General features: G+C 40.4%; 1 protein-coding gene across 1 annotated transcript in view; it reads right to left on the bottom strand.

Moving 5' to 3' along the window:
• Positions 1-24,821, bottom strand: part of KCNH5 (potassium voltage-gated channel subfamily H member 5) — a 277,122-nt gene that overhangs the window by 40,403 nt on the left and 211,898 nt on the right. Inside the window, exon 10 of the mRNA XM_026486888.2 lies at positions 12,611-12,807. Coding sequence (XP_026342673.1) covers positions 12,611-12,807 — 197 coding nt within the window. The remainder of the gene's footprint in view (positions 1-12,610; positions 12,808-24,821) is intronic.

Genomic DNA, 24,821 nt, shown 5'->3' with positions numbered 1-24,821 from the left:
AACTTTCAAAGGTCCTGTGTTACATGTTACCCATTTAACATGCTGGGACTATGATGCCATTCACAACCACATTTAAAGTCGTTGCGAAAGCACCTGTAAAAGAGGGAAGCAAATTCCTGGACGGGGTCCAGTGCCTGGCATTACTTCTGTGTGCTGCTGTTAGGGGGACCTAGCTGCTTCCGACATGCAAAATGAGCAGTTACTGTCTTTCCTCTGCAGTTTGCCTTCCAGACTGTGAGTTTCCTAAGGGAAGGCACCTCTGCTGAACTTCTGCAGATGACATCACTCTCTAAAGGATCAAAATGTGGACACAGGGCAAATCCCAGTGAAATCAAATGCCAACTTCTGCAAGTGTTGGGTAAATCAAGTAAACCTGATTCAGAAAGAAGAGGCAGAAAATGAATGACTTTCTCTGGGAGACATTACTGTAGCCTCACTGGGTCATCTGAGTGTCTCTGATTATTTGGTAGGATGACTTGATTTAATTCCTTTGGAGAAGATCACTTGATTGGAATGTCAAAATCTATGAAATGCACCTCTCAGATGGGAAAAAAATGGACATTCCAGGAAGACAGATACTATTTTGGTCATAATAGTTAACTATTAAGAATTCAATCTAACCACAGAGCAGATCTCTATTTTTTTCATTTGCAAAATGTATAGAATGCTCTAAAATGCTTTCTAGTCTACATATATTGGTATGTTTAATACAATATTTATTTTACTTTTTTGGCAATAGTCTGAATTCACTGAATTCACTATAAACATCTTGAAACCCCTCCTCGAAATCTGTTGTAAACTGCTACAAGAGCTACTTGTCAGAATCAGCATGGAGGCCTTTTGAATACATGTCTATTGAGCTCAGTATTTTCTCAGGTTCCTCAGAGGACAGAAAAAGCTGAGTCAGTGACTTAAGCTCAAAAAGTGAAGGGAAGACATCTGTACAAGGACAAGCTATGTAATCTAATTCAGATTCCTGGGGCCTGGGGAGGGAGGAAGCCCCCAAAAGAGCTCTGCCTAAAAATATACTGAAATACAGATCCATGAACAGATCCAAACTTAACTATATATGTAACTATATATATATATATATATATATATGTAGTTTTATATATAGTATATATAATATACTTAACTATATATGTAACTATATATATATGTAGTTTTATATATAGTATATATAATATACACCTATTATTATATATTATACATTTTATATTACATATACTATATATTCGACCACAGAGGTGATCCATTGACTTCTTTTTCCATAACAGAGAAGGAAAAAGATATGTAAGAAATTAGTATAGGGAAAACTGCATGTATTCGAAATTCAAATCAATACCAAAAGGAATTAGGGAAGCAGCTATTACATACACTTCAGTCTTAATATTACCAGAAAGCCTTGCTTTGTTCATTCAAAAGGTGGGGTTTTCTTTAAATGAAGATGGTGTGAGGTAATACTGTACTTCCAGAGGCCCCTCACCAAACATTTATGGTTGAGAATTAAGAAGTGGCAGACACATGGAAATGAACAGTCTGGAATCCAGCTATGATGACCCTAAAAAGGCACTGTCGTAAGGCAGGATTCAGCCGTAAAATAAAAACAAATGTTTCAAGGGGGCAGCTGGCTACTTTGAGGATTCCCAAGAAAAGTGATTTATGAAATTTCTAACTTCTTACGTTAGTTAAATACTCCGCTGACTATATTAAAGTTTTATTCATCTCCCTCATTTACTACTAGAATACATATTTTCTTGCAATAAAAATAAACTCTAGTTTTGAAAAGAGGAGCTATCGAACAGACAGTATAATCTACTGTCAAGTACGCTGGTAAATTATTGAATCCTGCCCCCACTGTGAAACTTGAGAAACTCGTCCTTAAATAGCTCTTTGGAGGCACCACCAGTGAGTGAGGGATCTGTGAACCTACGTCCTGGTAACTAAATGTGGAAAAGGTTTTATTCTGGAAGCAGATCTGGAAGCCGATCAAGAGAGCCCTAAATAGAAGCAGCTTAAGGAATCAAAAGACTGCATAATTAAGTCTCTACGTGCACATGATAAGCTTCTGGAATTGCTGAAAGTCTGCCTCTTTGAACCACCACCGGTGGAATGAGAGCCAGCTTGGAGCAGACACACGGAGGCTGGCACCTCAGAGCAGCGATGGGCCGTGGGGCCGCGAGCAAGGCACCTCACCGCTCTCAGCTCCTTTCGCTACAGTGTCCATTTGAAGCTCGAATGAGACAGAGTCTGCAGTGTGGAAACCGCAAGGCGCGAGCTCCATCAGTCGGGAGGGGGCCTTCTCCAAGCGGCCGCACGGAAGCAGAGCTTCGGCCAGCGGGCCAGGCGTGCATGTGACCTTGCGTGCTCAGTGACCTTGCAATCCCGCCCCCCAGCTGGCAGGAGGAACACTGTAACGGCCCCCTGCTCAGATTCCAGGCTGGATGCAGATTCTTCAGAGGGCACGGAGAAAAAAAGTTTGTTCTTCAAAGTCCTTTTGAATGAGAGGAAGGTGCTGTTCTGAGGACCACAGCCCCTGGCCTCAGGTGATCTTAATTCACGCAATGGTGTCAAGATGGCTGTACCGCGAACGTGCTGGAGAGACCGCTGCCTTGTGCGGAATCTGCCGGCATAAATGGCTCCAAACTGCAGCTGGACGCTCACTCTATCTGTGATTTAACACTGATTAGTAACGGTCCTTTTCATCATCCTATTTCGTAAGGCTCTTCGCCACAACTGTCAAGGGGACCATTTGTTTTTCTCGATGACACTGATCATTCCAGTCAGTGAGGGTAGAAACTGTGCTGGCCGGTATGTCTGCTTCCCTTTGCAGTCATTCACCCAGTCAGTCATTCAGTGACACAGCAGACACTGCTCTGGTCGTTGGCAGTAAAGAGATCACAGAAAATACCTACTTTAAGGAGCTCATTGTTGAGTTGAGAAAACAAAAATGTATAGAGGAAACCAAAGTACCACAATCCGTGCTATGAGACACGCAGAGAGTCTATGGAAACTTCAGAGTCTCATAGAGACCGTATTAGCTTTCGTTCCAAGTGTGGGCAGTGTTTGAGTGATGTCTTTTTAAGGGGATGACAAAAGTTGAAGGTTTGTGGAATGAATGCACCCCCATATTTTGTTTCAGCTGCTATGTCAGGGTGGGAGAAAGGGGGAAGAAAAGAAAGTAATGAGGTTGGAACTGCCCTTGTGATAATCCTAGACTCCTTCAAAGACGCCAGGATGGACCCCTGAAAGACAGGTAGTCTGCAGCTCGTGACCACCAAGAAGTACTCAAAGCCCATTCGGTATCCAATTCCAGTCTGTTTTCCATCCATAAAAGGTAATTTGTTACAGAGATGCTTCACTGCTTACAGGAAAAAAAGACATTCTGTGCCAATGGATTCACCAGGATAAGAATGCTTTCTGCAAAGAAAAACAGTTACGGAGCTCTGAGCCCGTGCTAAGGCAAGAGTGAGCCTAACCCAGTCTTTCTTACTACTGTGATATTAAAATACAGGATGGGTGCTATACCCACCCAGAGCATGCCAGCTGGCTTGTGTTGCTGTCTACTTCAGAGCAGTGCCATTTGTGGAAAAGGACGCTAGCTTTATGGGGTGAAAGGGATAAGTACCTCTATGTCCTGTTTTTCCAGCTTACAATGTGTGTTCATCATTCTTGGGGGAAATTTTTCTACATTTAAATGGGAATCCTTTCTTCAATTGCTGGAGGATCCCAAGGATGTTTTACTAACATTGGGCACTGTCAAAACGTTACAAAAATCAGCACTGAACGCTGATGCCACTACGTATCCCCAGTAACGCAGATCTAGTTCAGCTGCAAGTTCTGATTTTAGACGACTTCTCAAAGTTATTCCTTCACATTTAATTTTTTAAAAAATGGGGTTATTGTGTCCTCCTCCCAAATTCATATGTTTAAGCTCTAACCTCCAGTGTGGCTGTGTCTGGCCTCTACTTAAACAGTTATGTTTAAATGAAGTCATAAGGTTGGGTCTCTGCTCTATCGGGATTAATGTTCTTATAAGAAGAGATGTGAGAGAGCTCCTTCTTTCTTTCCTCACATGCATGCACAGAGGAGAGGCCACACGAGCGCACGGCAAGAACACAGCCATCTGCAACCCAAGGACAGAACTCTCACCAGACGCCCACCCTGCTGGCACTTTGGTCTTGGACTTCTGGCCCCCAGACTGCCAGACAACACCTTTCTGTTTAACCACCCAGTCCGTGTGACTTGTTTATGGCGCTCGGAGCAGATTAATACAAGGGATACTTTAATATCATTAACAGGTCCTGGATTAGCTTGTGTCTGAACTAAGGGGTATAAAGATGTTCGGTAAAAAGGAGTATAAACTAGGAGCAAGCTGGGTCTCCGGGGCAATGTTTCTTTGAGACCACGACTAAGGGCAAGTGTCATTTTGGCATCACTTTTGATCAATGTCCAAGGGGATCCACTCCATCACAATAGTAGACATACTAGAAACATTTTCTCTGGAGCCTTTGGCTTAGAAATGTTCACGACACCAGCAACAAATTCAGCAGAGCCATGGGATGCAAAGACACATAGTTCTCTGGCCGTGACCACTCAATCTGGAACCACAAGAGGGGTTCATGCTCATTAATATAATAGATATGGCCTTTAAGAGGGAAGCCCAGTTTATTACCCAGTTTGCAGTCTGTATTGACATTGTTCAATCTTAACTACCTTTTTTTCTTTTCAAATTTCAGTTAGCAATCTCTTCATTTGAGTTTTTGAAATTGACCACATGGCAATCTTTGTTCTCATTCCTAACAGAGTTGTTCTCCGTACCAGCTCATTCCCTCCCTGCTTCCTGCTGTCGGGTCTCATATTATCTTTTTTTTATAATATTTTTTATTATATTTTTTTCTTGTTTTTCTTTTTTTTATAATACTTTTTTTCTTTTTTTTTATAATTTTTTTTATGTTAGTCACCATACAGTACATCCCTAGTTTTTTATGTAAAGTTCGATGATTCATTAGTTGCGTATAACACCCAGTGCACCATGCAATACGTGCCCTCCTTACTACCCATCACCAGTCTGTCCCATTCCCCCACCCCCCTCTCCTCTGAAGCCCTCAGTTTGTTTCTCAGAGTCCATAGTCTCTCATGCTTCATTCCCCCTTCTGATTACCCCCCTTTCTTTATCCCTTTCTTCTCCTACTGATCATCCTAGTTCTTATGTTCCATAGATGAGAGAAACCATATGATAATTGTCTTTCTCTGCTTGACTTATTTCACTTAGCATTATCTCCTCCAGTGCCGTCCATGTTGCAGCAAATGTTGAGAAATCATTCTTTTTGATGGCTGAGTAATATTCCATTGTATATATGGGCCACATCTTCTACTTGTTTTTCTTTCATTTCTTTCTTCCAATCTTCTTCTCCCTCATCCCCTTTTCTAATCAACTAACAGTTGTTTTTTTTTTTTCAGATTTTACTTATTTATTTGACAGGGCGAGAGACAGCAAGAGAGGGAACGCAAGCAGGGGTAGTGAGAAAGGGAGAAGCAGGCTTCTCACTGAGCAGGGAGCCTGACGCAGGGCTCAATCCCAGGACTCTTAATGACCGAGCCACCCAGGCGCCCCTCAACTAACAGTTTTAGCACTAATAAATGTCACTTTGGTCAGTAAACTCATCAATATTTTTTCATAACTTCTAATGTGAAAGTACTAGACTCTTAAGAAAATAACTCAAAATACAAAGATGGAAAAAAATGGGAGTTTTGTTTAATGTGGCATGTTTTCTTTTTGTACATGTTTAATACTAACTGGTGCAGCAGCCAGTATGTTCTTAAAAGTACTGACAAGATAGCAGTGAGTGTATCAGAACCGCAGTATTATCAGCCAGGCGATATTTCACCATATTCAGTAACACCTCTCGAATAATACTGATATGTAAGTTACATGTGTTTACTAAGAATGAGACCCTTCACAATGCAAGCGACAAACGTGCTGTGGCCACACAATACACGTTGGCTCATACAGACATTGAGAGTCCTGTTCATAGCTCTGAACACTGCCTATGGCGTGGTTTGGGGGGCTCTCCTGTTGGTTTTATCCCAAATCATGGTGTGAAAAACACTAAAATCAGTCTCTGAATCACACACAAGCTCATGCCATCTACATTCCTTTTTCCCTGTTAAAAATGAACACAATCGAGTGTTGCATTTTACTCACAATCCTCTACACAGGGCTTATAAATGAGGTTAACTGGTAAAAATACCAGCAGCACGGAATTCAAAGGACTTGGATTCCCATCCCAGCTCTGATGCTAATTTGCTAAGCAAACTTGAGCAAATCATTTAATTCTCTGGGTCCTGGTTTTCTTCCTTCCTCTAGAACATTATTCTGTTTAAAATGACATCCTGGGGTGCCTGGGTGGCTCAGTCGGTTAAGTGTCTGCCTTTGGCTCAGGTCATGATCCCAGGGTCCTGGCATTGGGCTCCCAGCTCAGCGAAGGGTCTGCTTCTCCCTCCACCTCTCCCCACTGCTTGTGCTCTGTCCCTGTCTCTCTCAAAAAAATAAATAAAATATTTACAAAAAATAAAATCCTAATGCCAATGTCATCATCACCTCCTAAAATCTCTCCTTGAGTCCTCTCTAGGAGAGTTGGATACATCTCCCCCAACCCCCTCCCCACCGTGTACCCTGAATATAACCCTCGCATAGCACTTACCAGACTCTGTTAGGATTTATTTGACTCTCTTGCTAGACTGCAGGCCCCTAGAGAGCAGGCACTGGGTCTTTTATCTCTATGACCCCCTAGGTATGTAGTAGGGCCGCGATGGATATATACTGATATACACTGAGCCCGCCAATACTTTCTGGGCCACACTTTGTCAAAGGGTCTTGTCAGAAGAGGTACCAAAAATAGAAATAAAACTCTTTACTCATCTTATCTAAATAGTCCATCTGGAGGAAAATATGTTCATGCTAGCTTGAAAGTGGAAGAAATATTTAGAAATAATTCAAAACCCCAACCACACTTAATGTAGCTAGAAGTAAATGTTTAGCACAGACCACACTGTTTGAATAAACAGTGCGGGCACAGTGAGCCACTCTCACCCGTCCGCCTGGCGGGAACCCTCCTGAAACCCATGTTCCCAGACGCCAGCCAAGGCCCCGCTTCATAAGCAGGTCTTTCAAAGCACAGCGGTCAGACCCGCTATGTTAACTTTTTTTAAATGGATGGTAAACTTCACTGCATAACAGCTCGGCAGAGTGAGCAGAAGTGCACTAATTACTTTAAAAGTCTGACCGAAATCCTCTAAACTTCAGATACCACCTGTGCTGGGTGTGCACGTGCCTCTTCAGACCTGCACCTGAGGCCTGGTCCTCAGCTTGAGAAACATCATTTTGTTACTCCAGGAAATCGTATTTTCCATTAATTAAATAAATACATAAAGCCAGCAAGTGAGTCAGCCTTCCTCTGTTGCTCTCCTATACCTTTACTCTAAACTATGGAACTGTGTTCTTATTATTGAAAAAATACGCCAACCTGTCCTTTTGTTCAGTCGAGTTGTTTCTGACTGTCGTACAGGGGTATTAATCTCCAGCAGTCTAGTAAAGCCTGAACAACAGGCCTCAATTCAGAAAAGTTGCTTTAAATGCACAAAATAAAATACATAGTCCTGCAAATGAAAAACATTATACTGAAATCCAGTTAGCAAAATATTAAAAAATAATTCACAAAATAGTAGGGCGCCTGGGTGGCTCAGTCAGTTAAGCGTCTGCCTTCAGCTCATGTCATGATCCTAGGGTCCTGGGATCGAGCCCCACGTCGGGCTCCCTGCTCAGCAGGGAGTCTGCTTCTCCCTCTCCCTCCACCTCTCTCCATGCTCATGCTCTTATGTACTCTCTCTCTGTCAAATGAATTTGTAAAAATTAAAAAAAAAATAATTCACAAAATAGTAATCTATGTACTTTTTTTATTAACACAATAACCTCACCTTAGGAGCAGGTCTATAATAACCACCATAATTATTAAGTAGTGATGAGCCTAAACACTTCAACAAACACAGTATTATATGAGAATATGCATGAATGCTTTTTTTTTAAATAATTTAATCTAATGGTGAATTTGTAATTATTTACCTTGGGTTTTCTTTTTATGTTCTGATTTCTTTTGGTACTTCTAATACTGTAGTTAGTTACCAACCTTCTTAATTGAAGGAAAAGCTACATGTCACTTAGAAATTAAAGAAAATAAAGATGTAATAATTTTTCTTATCCAAATTTACAGGCCTCAAGTAAAAATTTCAGGCTTCTACTATCATGAGATCAAGAGTAATGAACTCATTCCATTTACTTCATAAACATTTGTACCAAGAGCAAGCCAACTTGCTTTGTTTGACCATGTTTTAAAAAAAGCAAAAAAAAAAAAAAAAAGCAAATTAGTTACCAAACTAATGTGATTTTGCATAAAAATTCATACTTCTGTCTTCTCTGGGGAAAAAATAAAATGCAGCCCAAGCAACACTGGGCTGGTGTTCCACCAAGGCCGTGCGCAACCAGACTGAGCAGCAGCTGCCCCTTTCACAGATGGTGTGAACTCTAGTCTTCAATGGTGAGCCTGGCCTCACTCGTGGGCATCACTGATCTGGCTTCTGCAGCCACCTCTGCTGTGTGGCATTTTCCGTTTCATGATAACCTCTCAGTGGCCAGTGGTAGATTTGCTGTCTAATGCAAGGAGAGAGAATTCTGTGTGCATTCTCGTGTCCTCCCTAGCTAACTTCCAGTCTTCTCCTTTCAGCAATGGACACACTAGGGCCCATGGGAGCCACCTGTTTACGTAAAGTTTTACTAAAACACAACTATGCTTAATTATGTACATACTATCTTTGGCTGCTGTGATGAACTGAACTGTATTCCCCCAAAATTTATATCTTGAAGCCCTAATCTCCCAATATGATGATATTTGAAGAAGAGGATTTGGGAGCTAATTAGGTTTAGATGAGGTCATGAGAGCGGGGTCCTCATGATGGGATTACTTCCCTAATAAGAAGAGGTAGCACAGAGGTAACTCTCCTCCCTCTCTCCTTCCCCCACCGTGCCTCTCTTCCTCTCTCTGTCCCTCCCTCCTTCCCTTTCTCTCTCCCTCACTCACAGTATGTGAGGACACAGTGAGAAGACAGAGGTCTGCAAGCCAGGAAGGAAAGAGCCCTCACTGGGGCACCCAGTGGGGCCCAGCACCTTGATCTTGAACTGCTCAGCCTCTAGAACTGTGTGGAGTAACTTCCTATTGCTTAAGCCTACAGTATTTTGTGATGGCACCCTGAGCTAAGACAGCTGCTTTCACACGACGGCAAGCTTGAGGAGTTGAGACAGAGGTTCTGTGGCCCTCAAATCCTTAAACATCTACTGAATGGTCCTTGACAGAGAAAGCTTGCCAACCCCTGCTCTAGTTATCGGATGAAATTATAGTCCTAGTTCTAGAATTTTTATAGAGAGGAACTTAAGGATGGTTAGTGGGAACTATGTTGGCATACAAATCTCTTATTCTTTTGTAATGAAGATGGGGGGGCAGCTGAAGCGATGCCACATCCCCCACTATTGCAACCACCAAGAATCCCACACTATGCAAAGCTCTCCACCCAGCCACCGCATGTGCCCATGTGGCCAGAGCTGTAATCTGTGATGGCCGAAAATCTGGGTTCCAGATCCACTCCCCCAATTTACTAGAAAAACACCCTTAATCTGTGGTTCTGATAGCTATGAGATATCAAGAACATACTAAGGACATAGTTTTGATTATACAACTCACCACAAATATCCAATTCACAAAAAATACTCAATGCAAGAATGCCTGCAGTAATAGCCATGAGAACAAAATACCCTTTTATTAAAGTTCCATGGGGAACGAAGGGAAAGTGACTGGGCACATGAGAAACTACAAATTGTTGAGTGTGTCTGTGGAATGTTGTGGAAAAAAAAAAAATCAAGTACTTTGGCAGGGCAAAGCAACATGGCAGCATCTAACGATCTGCGTTCAAGAGTCAGACAGAGATGGATCCAAATCCAAACCCTGAGCCATAACTTCTCTGGCAGCAGCTGTCCCACTCTCGGAACCTCAGACTCCTCATCGACGAGATGGAAATGAGGTGCCTCATCTGTGGGTTACTGAAATTTCGTAAGATCAGTTATTATATATAAAACGTGCTGAAGTGCATGGCTATGAAATAGGCTCTCAAAATGGTAGTTAGTCTCATGAATCATTGGAGGATGTTTTCTCAGTATGCGTGTGTGTGTGTGTGTGTGCGTTTTATGAGAATACTTTTTCTTTTCCTGAGAATGAAGTGATACTGACTGACAGTACACCTCTCCCCAAGTTTTGCCAAGTTATTGAGACCATCCATCAATTGAAGAAGGGCTGGAATTATTAAAAAATAAAAACGTGACACGTATTGTAACAGGGAACAGGTTATAAAGGGAAGAAGCCATTGGATGTAACTTGTGCCCCAGCACCTGCAGAGGCAGGCACGACGTCCCTGGGTCCTACTAAAAAAACACACACAGGGGCCCCACGCTGGCGCAGTCGGTTGAATGTCTGACTCTTGGTTTCGGCTCAGCTCATGATCTCAGGGTTGTGGGATCGAGCCCTGCGTCAGGCTCCACACCCAGCAGAGTCTGCTGGTGAGTGTCTCTCCCCTTCCCTCTGTCCCCCGCCCACTCTCTTTCTCTCTCTAAACAAATAAAATCTTTAAAACACACACACACACAGACGGGGTTTTCTGTCTCTAGCTTCTCTTCCTATCAGAGGTATGTGCGCTCAGCATTCATAACAGTGTGTGTGTGTGTGTGTGTGTGTGTGTGTGTGTGTGTGTGTGGTGCGCACATGCTCAGATGTGCGAAAGAGAAAATAAAGAGGCAAGAGGGCTTTGTGATCAACTAATTCTGAAGAGCCAAAATTTATTTTCTACTGGTGAGTTGTCATAATTATCCCTCTTTGAGACCTTGCCCTGCAATTATCGGTCGGTTATTTGATATTAATCCCTCTGGGCCTGAGTTTCCTCATGTGTTTTGAAGGGAAAATAACTGTCCTTTTTTCCACAGGAATATTATAAACATCAGATGAGATACTGTGTAAACAACATGCTTCGAGGAGGACAGTGACAAATAAGTTCTGTCCCGAGGACCGTAACGATGATGGATAGGGGTTTCGGTAATCTTGTGGTATGTGGGAAGACTCGAAAGCCGGCAAAATTCATATTGGAGAAGACTTAATAAGATATAAGAGTTTCAAATATCTAACGGGCTGCCTTGTAGAAGAGGAATTTGTCATTGGGGAAGGTAGAGTACAGACCAAAGGAGACATATTTCTGCTTAAACGAGACTCCGCACTCCCTAACGAATAAGCAAGAAAGTTCCACACCAGCAGCCCTCTTTCACGTCCACCACTGCCTTACCTTTCAGTCACTTGTACAAATATGTGTTTCACTTATTCGTGTTTCATAGAATATTCACGCTCGGCTGTAAGCTGCTTAAGCTTAGGGACTCTATTTAGTTTCTGTGCTCGCAGCCACTCTTTACATATTGTCTAGCAGGTCGTGGACGCTCAATACCCATTTATTATAACAAATGTGGAAACTGAAAAGGCTACCCAAATACAGATCCAACGTCGTGACACAGCTAGTGCGAATATGACTCCAGCAGACCTATCCTCTCCTAGAACCCCCCGTAGGAAACTCTAAGGATCTGCTTATGTTCATGTCCACGTTGCTACAGTAGAGATTCTGATTTGTCTCCCGGCTTGATTTTTCTCCTCCATGTTAACTGAAGGGAAGGTTCCATTTAAGGGGGCAGTGGGAGGGAGGGCTCGTTATTTCAAAATACTTCACCATAGACAGGCAATCATTTTAGATGAAATTCCTTAAGTGCAGTTGTCCAAATGTGTATTTCATTCTTGGCAATAAAAGAACCCTAGCCTATGTCCAATGACCTATAAATCATAGCTAGGAGATTTCTTTATGCAAATTAAATTTGTGTCACACTCATCAATAAAAAAGAAAATAGCCATGAATATTATATCTGCAGCAGCAGTGCAAAGTTAAGAGCTGCTATACCTATTTGTAGGATATGTCAGTGTTGCTAATTATTTTTTTAAGATAGTGTGCTTTGGAAGAATTCACAGGCAATAAGCTTTATGAACTGATCATTAAATGAGAAAGGGTGTTTAAATAAAGTCAGGAATATAAAATAAGCAACAAGCTTGATTAACCTTACCAACCTAAAAAAAAATCCACATAATAAAGTAAGAGACACTCATGTTATTTTTATGGCAGTTATTATAAACCCCAAGAACTAATTAGGTTATAGTACAGTTTGTTTGTTTCTCTTCAACTCTGTTTTTCATTTTACACGTAAATTATAAACATTCAAGTCTTTAACCCCGTACTCAGGAATCCCCTCCCCCTTAAAAAGTAAACAAAATATAAAGAAAGGGAAAGAAAATTATGTCACTTTACATCGATGAGAATGTACGAGTGCAAAATGAAATACCTCTTGCACTTCTCGGCTAATAGAGCACAACATATTAACCCTTTCGATCCTAATAAGGAGAAGTGGATCCGCACAACATACCCGTTTCCTCAGATTGCAAGTAAGAGTGAGGTTCCTTGAGAATGAGTTTGCAAAAGCTGTATAAAAGTCCAGGACTTTGAGCAAGGCTTCTCGCTTGATGATGTGGAGGTCACAGTATGTCAGAGCTCGGACATTGGCACATGCGTGAGCAAGGGTGGTTTCCTTCCAGAAGATGTCTCCAAATACATCACCTTTCCCTGGAAAATAGTACAAGATATGTTTCAACTATCCACACTGGTTCTTATCCTAATCACTATTTTTATTCCGTTTCATATATGGTATTGATCTACTAGCATAATTTAGAGCCCGAGTGGATAACCCCTTCCAAATACATATAACGATGCATAACACTTTCATATAATATGTAAAGTAATATCACCCTGAATTCAGTTCTTGATGGAAATCTGGAGTGGAATGAATAAATGAAATCCAACGGAGAAGCCAAAAATCTCATTGTAACAAATAGTTTCATTATCTTCTGCCATCATAACTTTTCCCATTCTGACTAGAAGGAGCAAAGGTGACTTTTTAGTTTCATTCTTTCTTCTGCTCCTTCTGTAGAGATGACAGTAGATTGCAATATATAAGGATCTCCTGTTACAGCCTTTATAAATCTGGAACTGATTTATGATTCGACATATATTAAACATACATTATTCACCAACTAAGTCTTGTGCTCCAGGCAGACTAATACTGGCCATGACTTATTCCCCAAGGATACCTTTCCCTCTCCCCTGAGCCAAACTCTATACAGGGCCTCAGGGCCCAATGTGGGGGGGGCTCCCCATCACCATGACACAGTTAAGTTGTTGAGTAGGGAACACGTGGAGACTCAGGTTTGTTATGCTAGCAACAGTTCCATAGAGCGTGCTACACTGTAGTAAAATGTGGATATCTTTTTAAAATTCTGCAAATCACCCAGAAGTCAACTCTTCACTTTGGAGCACCATCCACTTTGACCTGAACTCCACAGTTCACCCCAAATCAAGAGTACTTAGTTGCCCAAACGAGGTGGGGATAAGGAACACCCAGAGATAAACTGCCGAAAGGACTTTCTGCAGAGGCAGTTGCATGAGAGCCCCTGGCTTCTGAAGTGTCCTCCACGGCATCCTTCGTTCCTCTGCAGGAAAGGGGAAGTGTGGGAGTGGAAAAACAAGGAATACACCCAGGCAGGAAAGATCTTCTGAAAGGAGCTGTTCCAAAGACTTATGCCTTCGACACTCTCACCACGGAGGTGAGTAAATACCTGCTCTCATCATGAAGACTGAAGTCAGAACTAACAAGAAAACAGGAAGAAGAAAGGCATCGTATAATACTTCAAGCGAGCTAGACTATCAGAGAGAAAAGACAACAGTAGCCAGAGAAATGAGAGAGAGAGAGGCAGAGAGACTGAGGTTGAGTGAACGACATTACACATTCTTGCCCACACAGGAAGTTTGGAAATCCTTAGAGAACCATGAGACACTCTGGGATGGAAAGAGAAAACATGCATATTATTGAGAAAGCGGTTGAAACTACTATGTAATCATATGATCAGCATAAAATAACCATAATGGATATTTAATTTATCTTGAGCAATCTTATTTGTTTCTGGACACTTCAAAATTTTCTTTTAGTTAGTGACACTGACCAACAACTCAAATAACTATCGGATAGCCATGCATTCATCCAAGGAAGGTTAATTAGAGACCTCCGCTTACATACATGAATTTCAGAAATCTGTAAGTGGCACTCTCTAAATTTTAAACAAGTAATTTCAATTTTAAGTATTTGTTCTAACTGCATTATTGGAAGTACCAAATTTAATGATAAAAAATATTCATTGAATGAGTACTAAGTAATGTATAGAAATATGGAATCATTATATTAGACACTTGAAACTAATATAACACTATATGTTAATTATATTTCAATTAAAAATAAACTAAGAAATACTTGTAACAAATTATTATATTATAAAATATGTATATAGATCTATGGAATAATAGATAAATATTCATTGATTGATGAATGCATCATAAATAAATAAAAGATACTCCACATATAAATGAATTTCCCTCTGCCAATACAGATCATTTTTAATTATGGAGGCATACAAATGTCCGTTACGTATTTTATTTTACCTAACTGCTGAAATTAAAATTCTCACCATATTTCTATCCAAAAATTTAAATTTAAATTACTTATCATTTTAGTATCATGCATAAATAAAAAGCCTGTGATGTGAAAAGAATAGCATTAAACTAGAATATAAACTCACGACAGCAGGGAATTTTCTCTGGTTCATCCACTCTGGTCAACCCTGATGCCTAGAACAGTTCAAGAGCTCATGAGGTGCCTGGGTGGGTGGTGCAGTCAGTTAAGCATCCCGCTCTTAGTTTTGGCTCAGGCTGTGATCTCGGGGTCATGAGATCGAGCCTCTGCGATGGCCCCCATGCTCAGCAGGGAGTCTACTTGAGATCTTCTCTCTCTCCCCCTACCCACCACATATTCTCTCTCTCTTTCCCTCTCTCTTTCAAATAAATAATAAATCTTAAGAGTTCAACAAATATTTATTGAAAAAAGTATGCGAATGAAAAAAGAGAAGAAGAGAAAGACACAGAAGAACAAATTGGGAAATGTGAGATCCAAGTTAGACGTGCAGCTGCACCTGTTACGGTGTGGCTTAGATCAAGTGATTAACTCCCTGAATCAACATTGGTACCTCTGACCCTGAAGAGAACAAGATGAACAAAAACTAATGCTTAAGGTTTCTGTGCATCTATAATCCTATCGTAAGTCAACGAAAAGTCATCAAATTATATTTTCAGCGTAATATTTTTTCTATGTCACATTTAAAAGGAAAAGACTTTAAAAACTAGGGCCCCAACTCCAAATCCCATTAAAAGACTAAAAAGTACCAGAAAAGTTAGTTGATTCAACCAAAGTAAAGCTTCTCCCCTTAAAAAGGTTTACAGAACAATAGCAAAATTGATAAATGTGGATAATTCTGCTCCCAGCATCGGAACTCACATTACATAATGAGTAATACTAATTGTTTTATGACACAGAATCTCCATTAGGATAGACAATGTATCGACTGGATATTAATCTAATTAATCATTTTAAAGTGTGTTTGCTTTATCCGGTTGTCTATATCATTTTATAGTCACTCAATTCACAATAAGCTTTTATGGCACTTCTGGAAGATGTGTCTTGTAAATCAATTAATTAATTTACCAGCCACAGTAGACCTGGCTGATGTTCTTCTTCAAGGAATATTATGTACATTTACACTGAGGTTGTGGAGACGGGATTATGCGTGGAATATCCAATTACTGCACAGGTTCGGGGTGGGGAACTTGGGTTCATCTTCGTGGCTACAGAATATTTGATGCTAGTTTTTAGGTCAGCTCTCACCGGGTGCAAGTAGTCTCAGCTATCAACATTTCAGAGCTTGAGAAAACTAACCTTCCCCCAAAGCCCTAAAATTAGTAGAAAAGCTCACACTCAACATGAAAGTTGTTGTTTGGCCTATTTATATTTTCTCAGTTCTTTGCACCAAGTCTTATGAAGTATTTCACTTCTAAACCACAGGAAACAGGATTGGAAAACAGGAGCACATGTTTCAGATTCATAGACTAGGAAACTGGAAAATGTAAACATAAAACAGAGATGACAAGTTACAGCATAATTAAAGGACTGATACGGACCATGGTATGTTTAGGGATTATGATCCCCCGAGATGCGGGTTTTAGAGCCACAGCTTTTTAAAAAATTTGAAACACATTATTTGGTGAGTTAATGAAATGGATTAAGCAAATGCATAAAAATTATCTCGGTTATTCATGAGTGAGTATAGCTATCTAATAGAGCCAATGAATCCCTAAAAATGCAGCGTTTGGAACTTAGGTCATTTCCTGTGGGCACAGTGATGATCTAGCCGATGAGTCTTCTACAGAATGGACCTAATCCACGTACTCACTTTTATTTATTTGTCAGCCCTTCACTATGGCTGACTATTGCAATAGGCTCACAAACTTTATTATGAATACATATACATAAAAATATTCATTTATAAATGAACAACACTATGGAGTTTTAGAATTATATGATTTTTAATGGACTTTGACTATTACCAACAGCGAGTGTCATAGGTAATGTTTTAAAAGGAAAGAACTGTTGAAAAGGAAAAACAAAGCTGGGGGCATCACAATGCCAGATTTCGAGCTGTACTACAAAGCTGTGATCACAAAGACAGCATGGTACTGGCACAAAAACAGACACACAGACCAATGGAACAGAATAGAGAACCCAGAAACGGACCCTCGGCTCTTTGGGCAACTAATCTTTGATAAAGCAGGAAAAAACATCCAGTGGAAAAAAGACAGTCTCTTCAATAAATGGTGTGGGGAAAATTGGACAGCTACATGCAAAAGAATGAAACTTGACCACTCTCTCACACCATACACAAAAATAAACTCCAAATGGATGAAAGACCTTAATGTGAGACAGGAATCCATCAAAATTCTAGAGGAGAACATAGGCAGCAACCTCTACGACATCGGCCAAAGCAACCTTTTTCATGACACATCTCCAAAGGCAAGAAAAACAAAAGATAAAATGAACTTGTGGGATTTCATCAAGATAAAAAGCTTCTGCACAGCCAAGGAAACAGTCAAAAAAACTAAGAGGCAGCCCACAGAATGGGAGGATATATTTGCAAATGATGCTACAGATAAAAGACTGGTATCCAAGATCTACAAAGAACTTCTCAAACTCAATAAGCGAGAAACAAATAAACAAATCAAAAAATGGGCAGAAGATATGAACAGACACTTTTCCAATGAAGACATACAAATGGCTAACAGACACATGAAAAAATGTTCAAAATCATTAGCCATCAGGGAAATTCAAATCAAAACCACACTGAGATACCACCTTACGCCAGTTACAATGGCAAAAATAGACAAGGCAAGAAACAACAATTGTTGGAGAGGATGTGGAGAAAGGGGATCCTTCCTACATTGTTGGTGGGAATGCAAGTTTGTACAGCCACTCTGGAAAACAGTGTGGAGGTCCCTTAAAAAGTTAAAAATTGAGCTACCCTATGACCCAGCCATTGCACTACTGGGTGTTTACCCCAAAGATACAGACGTAGTAAAGAGAAGGGCCATATGCACCCCAATGTTCATAGCAGCATTGTCCACAATAGCTAAATCGTGGAAGGAGCTGAGATGCCCTTCAACAGATGACTGGATTAAGAAGTTGTGGTCCATATATACAATGGAATATTACTCAGCTATCAGAAAGAATGAATTCTCAACATTTGCTGCAACATGGACAGCAGTGGAGGAGATAATGCTAAGTGAAATAAGTCAAGCAGAGAAAGACAATTATCATATGATTTCTCTCATCTATGGAACATAAGAACTAGGAAGATCGGTAGGGGAAGAAAGGGATAAAGAAAGGGGGGGTAATCAGAAGGGGGAATGAAACATGAGAGACTATGGACTATGAGAAACAAACTGAGGGCCTCAGACGGGAGGGGTGGGGGAATGGGATAGGCCGGTAATGGGTAGTAAGGAGGGCACGTATTGCATGGTGCACTGGGTGTTATACGCAACTAATGAATCATCGAACTTTACATCGGAAACCGAGGATGTACTGTATGGGGACTAACATAATATAATAAAAAAACATTTAAAAAAAAAGAATTGTCCATTCCATGTCCCCGTTTGGTCATTCAGAAATAAAATGTTGTCAGGATTTTGGGGAAAAAAAAAGGGGGGGGGAAGAACAGAAAGAACAAGGTGATGAGTGTCAAAATTAAGAAATTATATAGGTGTATAGAATAGAATCTTTTTAAACATTTAGAATTGATATCAGCCTGCCCACCTTCAGCGATGTCCAAAGTCATTCTGTTCAAAAATTATAATGGATACAAACTGGAAGACACTTTTAGAGAAGCAAGTAATTCTTACCTACTAAAAAAAGAAAAATCACTGATTTAGCTTATAAATGTTTATTTACACTAAGAATGAGCCAAATAGCTCTTACTAAGTAGATGTAAAAATAGAGTCTCCTGATATCAGTAAGGGATGAGGGTAGGGAAGGAGAGTGGGAACAGGACACTGATACATCCCAGGCATACGACAGTCGGGAAAATGCAGATGAAGCTTTCTGTGAGTGGAGGTAGTGACCTCAGGAAAGAGAAGAGCAGCAAGACAGCAGGACAAGCAGCCCCACCCTGTCGAGAGAACGTCAGCACTTAAGGGAAGGGTGGAGGATTCAACGTAAAAACTGAGACAAGTCACAAGGTCAGAAGGACTGAAGGAATGGAGAAATAAAGTTCACCTCTTTGAGGAAGAAACTGCAAAGATTTGTGGCCATTGCAATCCCAAAGCATCCTTAAAAGTTTCGTTTCCACTTTCCTACCAATGAGGTGGTTCTCTTCCAGGACCCAGAGGAAGGACCTGTGAGCAGAAATGAAGATCCCCATCTTGTGTTCTGAAGGCTCCTGAGATCACGCTGAGCCAGTTCTCCTGAGTCCAAACCACCTGCCTGGTGGTAAACTAGTCACTGGGACCGTATTTTTAGATCCTTAATGGCTGATTAACCATCTTCTACTCAGGTAATATTTGGTGAAGGGTTTTTGTAATACGCACTAGTATGGCACTTAACAGTGTTGTTAGAGAAGTCTTTTTTTTAATAAAAGGAAACACATTGGGAACATCAATATAGGCCCTATATTTTCGGTCAAGATGAAACCACATAATTGTATTAGTTCAAAATTCTATGACCCAATACTGCAGAGCCTCGGCTCCTTCATCTGTAAGATGACCACAGTAAGTGCTCTCTTCACAGAGTTAAACGATTTGACGTAATAATGCATATAAAATAATGAGTACTCAATAACTACTGGTACTTAAATCAGACTCTCAATGGGGCTGAAGTACACTTTTTTAAATATAGTTTTGATAAGAAATATTAAAATCAAAACGTATGCATGGATTTTAAATTTTACTTAAGCATGGGGAGAGGGGCTCATTTACTAACTACAAAAATGGTTTTTTCTTTCTTTGAACCCCTTTGAACTCTTAAATATTTATTTTCTAACAAAATTAATTCTGACTTGCAGAACTATTTATTCCAGTTGATGGGGGAAGTCATGCTGCTTTCAGGAATCAAAATGAGGTCCCCTTCCATAGCTATAATTTCAAGTTTTCCTACGGTGGCCAATGACCATGGTACGAATTAGAGTCCTTCTTGATACTGGGAGCTCCTGATGAAGAACAAGGAGTGTTTTACTGAAGAGCGTTTAGTGACTTGAGATATTTAACATTTGGCCTGCCATATTCTCCTTGTTCAGAGTGCCTATTTAATAGTACGAAAGTGTTTTCTCAATCCATAATAGAGCCATACTGAAGCTCAAATCTTAGGGAAATGCATTTTACTATAAGCACTTACAGGACAGAGAAACAGAGGGTAGTCAGTATTCCAAGATAAAACATAAAGAAAATGGCAACAGGCCGTAGTTCTCCTGGGTACCCTGAACAAACACAATGATGAAAACAGCTTGATGGCAGAATAAAGTGCGAGCTAACCTGGATAACTGAAACTCGCTGAGAACCTATTTAAGGGGGTCCTACCACACATGACAGAGGGACAAAAGTGAGCAACATGTTTCCAGTGCTTACAGTGCAGCCGGAGAGTGAAACAAGTAAAAGATAGAAGTAGAAAGGGCTTTAAGAACGCTGTGTAGGCATGCGGTGGGAGCCCAGATAAGAGGCACCTGATCCAGACCAGGCAATAAGGGAAAGAACAAAAGAACATGAGCAAGCAAGGGATAGGACAACTAAAAAGAGGAGAAAAATGTGTTCTAAACAAGGAAGCTTGCCAGTAGGAGAGAACTTGGTGGTATCAGGAATCTTCCAGCAATGCAGCCTGCTGTGAAAGCACAGTAGGGCGAGGGAATGGCACCAGTCAGGCGGGAAAGGAAACGAGACCCAAGTGGCCTCATCGGCCATGCTAGAAGCTACATTTTATCCCCAAGTTGCTAAAAAGTCAATCTTAATGAGAAGACTAACCTGATAAATTAAATTTTAGAAAGATTATTTTGGCGGCCACATAACAGAGAATTGGAGGTTGAAGCAGATGATGGACTGTGAGCTAACAGGTCTTTCAGATGGCAGCCACAGCCCAGGACCAGAATTTTATGAGCAGTTGTCATGGGAAGGGATATTAAGCATAGGATAAAGAAATAACAAGGTGAGAGAATAAACATGACTTAGTTTTGAAGGAGGATGGGGAGAGAATTTGAAGTTGAGTCTAAACTACCGGATTGTAAAGATTTATATTTTATCCAAAAATCTACAGACTGAAGAACTCAAAAGTATGTCATTTGAACCATGTACAAATGATGTCATAATCACTACTTCAAAAACTTAAAATAAGACAAGCATGCAATTTTTTAAAAGCAAATAACTAGTTTGACCTTTATGGAACTGTCTGAATTAACCGTGTTCATCACCGTAATATGTACAGCAAACCTACCTGGTTCATCGTTCAACATAGAAATGTGGATGCAAAAGAAAATAATTGTCTGGGGCTTGGGAAAAGCCCTTTTAAGGATTTAAGGTGTGAAACACTTGACTTCTAATAGCAAGCATACAGGAAGAAATCTTAACTTGTAGCATAGAAGTCACATTTTCACAGATTCTCAAAATAGCAAAATATTCTTCATTCACATCTCAGATTTTTTTCTTTTTGGAATAAAAATAAGCAGAATTTGGATTTTGAACACTAATTTATAAGTTTTCTTTGATAATGCAAAAATGTTTGTAAATAACCGGTTCCAATTAAAATGAAATCCTAACTCAGGTACTAGAAATTATTTTTTAAGAATATTGTTACTTAACTCTGTCAGTCCCTGTCTCACTTATGCTCCCTTCCCCAGCCCCACAACAATATCTAACCCCTCCATCCAAACTCTATGTAAATGAGCCTAGTTCTCTTGGGAATTCGAATTTACAATTAAAAGACTTAGCCAGAGATTGCGGTAGATTAATAACTCCAACTCTATGATTCTAATAATCAGTAGACACAGAACGGACAAAATGTGAATGCAGCAGAACAAACATCTTAGGGGCCAGGTCTACGGTTCACGGGGAAATGTCACTTTCATAGCCCTTAACGGTACAAGATCCCTCGTGGAGACACTTAAAAGTAACCTGGCTATTTTAGCCACACCAAGAAATCTGTTCACATTAAGTAATTATAGGGGAGGAACTTAAACGCAAGAAGATATAAAAGAATATCAAATATTACGTATGCATCATGAACTTAATTTGGAATTTTGTGTTTCATAAAAAGTAGGAAGGTCGAAAAGAAAAAGGTGGAGGTGTAGGAACTCAAAGAGCTTCAACTTGGAAAAAGACGTGAACTGCAATTATGTTCACCTGCCCTACTTAGAAAAATATCTTGCAGCCATCCTTCAGTGTTAAAAACAGAAGGTATTTGTTGACGACATTTTTTTAATCTTTCCATTAATTAGTTATGGTTCAGAACTTATTCATTAAACACTTAGCATTTTTGACACACTAAAGAATTATGTACCTACCAAGAGACTGTTTAGAGGCAAAGTTCCAAAAGAATGACGCTGCAGCTGCTCTTTGGATTCAGCAATTTTAATTTTAAAATGACCTACCTCCCTTCTCTACCTTTCAACTAGGAAATGAATCCGTGTAAAAGAGAGCAAGGCCCGCTTATTTCTCCTATCAGACCAACTGAGATAAATTCTCATTTTTCTCAGGTATGCTCAGATGTGAGAGATGTTCTTTCTTTCCGACTCTTACAAGGCAAAAAATCATTAGACATGATGAAAAAAGACACATTTCAATGCTAAAAGCCACAATTCACAATGAAAATATACAGTGATGGATATCTTTGCACCAAATAACACAGCAGCATCCACGGAACAACACAAACTACAGGAGATGCACGGAGACACCGAGAAAACACAGTAGTAGTAAGACACGTGAACACCCATGTATCGTGTTTTCTCATGAGTTGAAGATTTGTGGCCACACCGCATCGAGCAAATCTATTTACTCGCTCTGGATCTCTGTATCGCACTTTGGTGACTCTCACACTACTTCAAACTTTTCATTATATGTTATAGTGACTTGTGATAGGTGATTATGATCCACTGAAAGCAAAGATGATTAGCCATTTTTTAGCAATAAAATACTTTTTAATGAAGGTATATACTTTTTCTTAGACATAACGCTATTGCACACTTCGTGAACTGCAGTGTCAACATAACTTTCATACGCACTGGAAACCAGAAAATTCATTCAACTCGCTTTATTGTGACACTTGCTTTTTCTCTAGTGGTCTGAACCCAAACCTGTAATACCTCCCAAAGTTTATGTGGGCAGAAGACCCAATCGACGTACGCAATAAGGCAGAAAACCTGAAGATATATATCAAACTTCACACCCTGATAATTTTTGCAACTCTTCATTAAATTTGTAATTATTTCAAAACTCAATTACCAAAAAATGAGAAGAGGAAGAAGAAAAACAGGAAGAGCAGGGATGGAATGGGCAGTCACCAAAATGTTAGAAGTAACACTATTGAATTTCCCTTTCTTAAAATATTGCTAAGGCACCTTGAGTGTCAAACAATCAATCCTCCCATCCTTCTCTGAATCATTAAAGTACTTTAATTTAGAGAAGTCTGAAAACATGCATCCTCAACGGAAATCACAAGACTAAGTCACAAAATGGACATCGCAAGCCTAATAAGTCACAAAATGGAGCTGGAGTGAGGATCTACAAGTCAGGAGGCTGGCTGATAGGGAAAGGCCTTTCTCGCAGGTTCCAGGCGGGGCTTTAGCTGCCTCCAGGGTGGACCTGCCCATGGTGCGAACACAAGGGCAGCCCCTCCATGGCCCCATGCTCGGTCTCCTGCAGAAAGTCAGCACGGGTCCACACGTCCGGTCCACAGCGTCCTCAGACTGCCTCTGTAGGCACAAGGCTCTACACCAGGACAGAGGTCGCAAAACTCATCTCCGCGTCTGTCACGTCGTCGCTGAACCAAACCACAGACTCCTATAAGACAGTGTCTTCGCCCGCCCCCGGCACCCCCGCACCCAGGCGGCCCGCGAGTCTTCTGCCGCTGCTGTGCCTCCCCGCCTTGAGCATGCACTTCCGCCCTCAGAGATCACTTCCGGGTCGAAACTTTTTTTTTTTTTTTTTTTTTTTAAACAAAAATCGTCTGCCCTTTTGCTGAATTAATCTATGTTAGAGGCTCATGGAAAAAAGGAAAGAAAAGCTGTCAGGGAAGAGAGAGGTATACATATCATTTGACTCATTAAATCAAAAGATGAAAAGTCCCTGAATCCCAAGATTTTTTGAAGAAGATAAACAAAAAGCACACAAAGAAGTAAAATGTGACGGATGTATGATGAAGTTGGGCCAACACCCAGGGGCCCTGTGTTCGTTTTTACTATGTCTCTGTGTAAAACCAGTGTTTTAAAATATGTAAAATGTAAAAACATTTTATTTAAAAGGAAAAGAAAACGCATTTTGTCTGTCTCACTGAGCAAATGATTCCAGCTTAACAGGCCCAACCCGGAGGCACTGCACCCGGGGCTTTCTCCAGCCTTCTTTTTAGAAAGTGAGTTACCAAGGTGAGGCTGTGATGACGAAAATGGGGCAAAGCAGATGACAATGAGTACACAGCTGAGGTCATTCATCACCAGGCAGAGCCACTTCACCGTATACTCGATGCCTGCCACCCGCCATTGACACGAACGTGCAGGAAAAGAAAATACACCTGTTTCGGGTCTGCGGTCTGTCCTCTTCTTTAAGCAAACAATAATGCTTGTCATGTATATATGCTTCATTTTACCACAAAGGATTGTTCCGGCAAAATGTACACTTTTTATGAAGGATTATATTTAACTCCTTTATACTCCAGGAAACAAAGTGGAGCAAACACAAGTAGCACTGAGCACACCCACAGTGCTCTCAAGAGCTGCATGAATTTCTCTTGCAAAAATCACAAATAAAAACAGTTCCTAAAAGAGATTTCGCCTTAACTGTAATATTATTTCAGTTAAGGAGAGGTTTATAAAACAATAGTGTTTGGTCACTTGCAATCCTGAACCGCTTTCTGTAATTCTTACAAACTTTACTGAAGGTATTTTCCTACGAAGGGCCAC

Source organism: Ursus arctos, unplaced genomic scaffold, assembly GCF_023065955.2.
Source record: "Ursus arctos isolate Adak ecotype North America unplaced genomic scaffold, UrsArc2.0 scaffold_25, whole genome shotgun sequence".
NCBI classification, from domain to species: domain Eukaryota; kingdom Metazoa; phylum Chordata; class Mammalia; order Carnivora; family Ursidae; genus Ursus; species Ursus arctos.
This window is presented reverse-complemented; position numbering and strand designations above follow the sequence as displayed.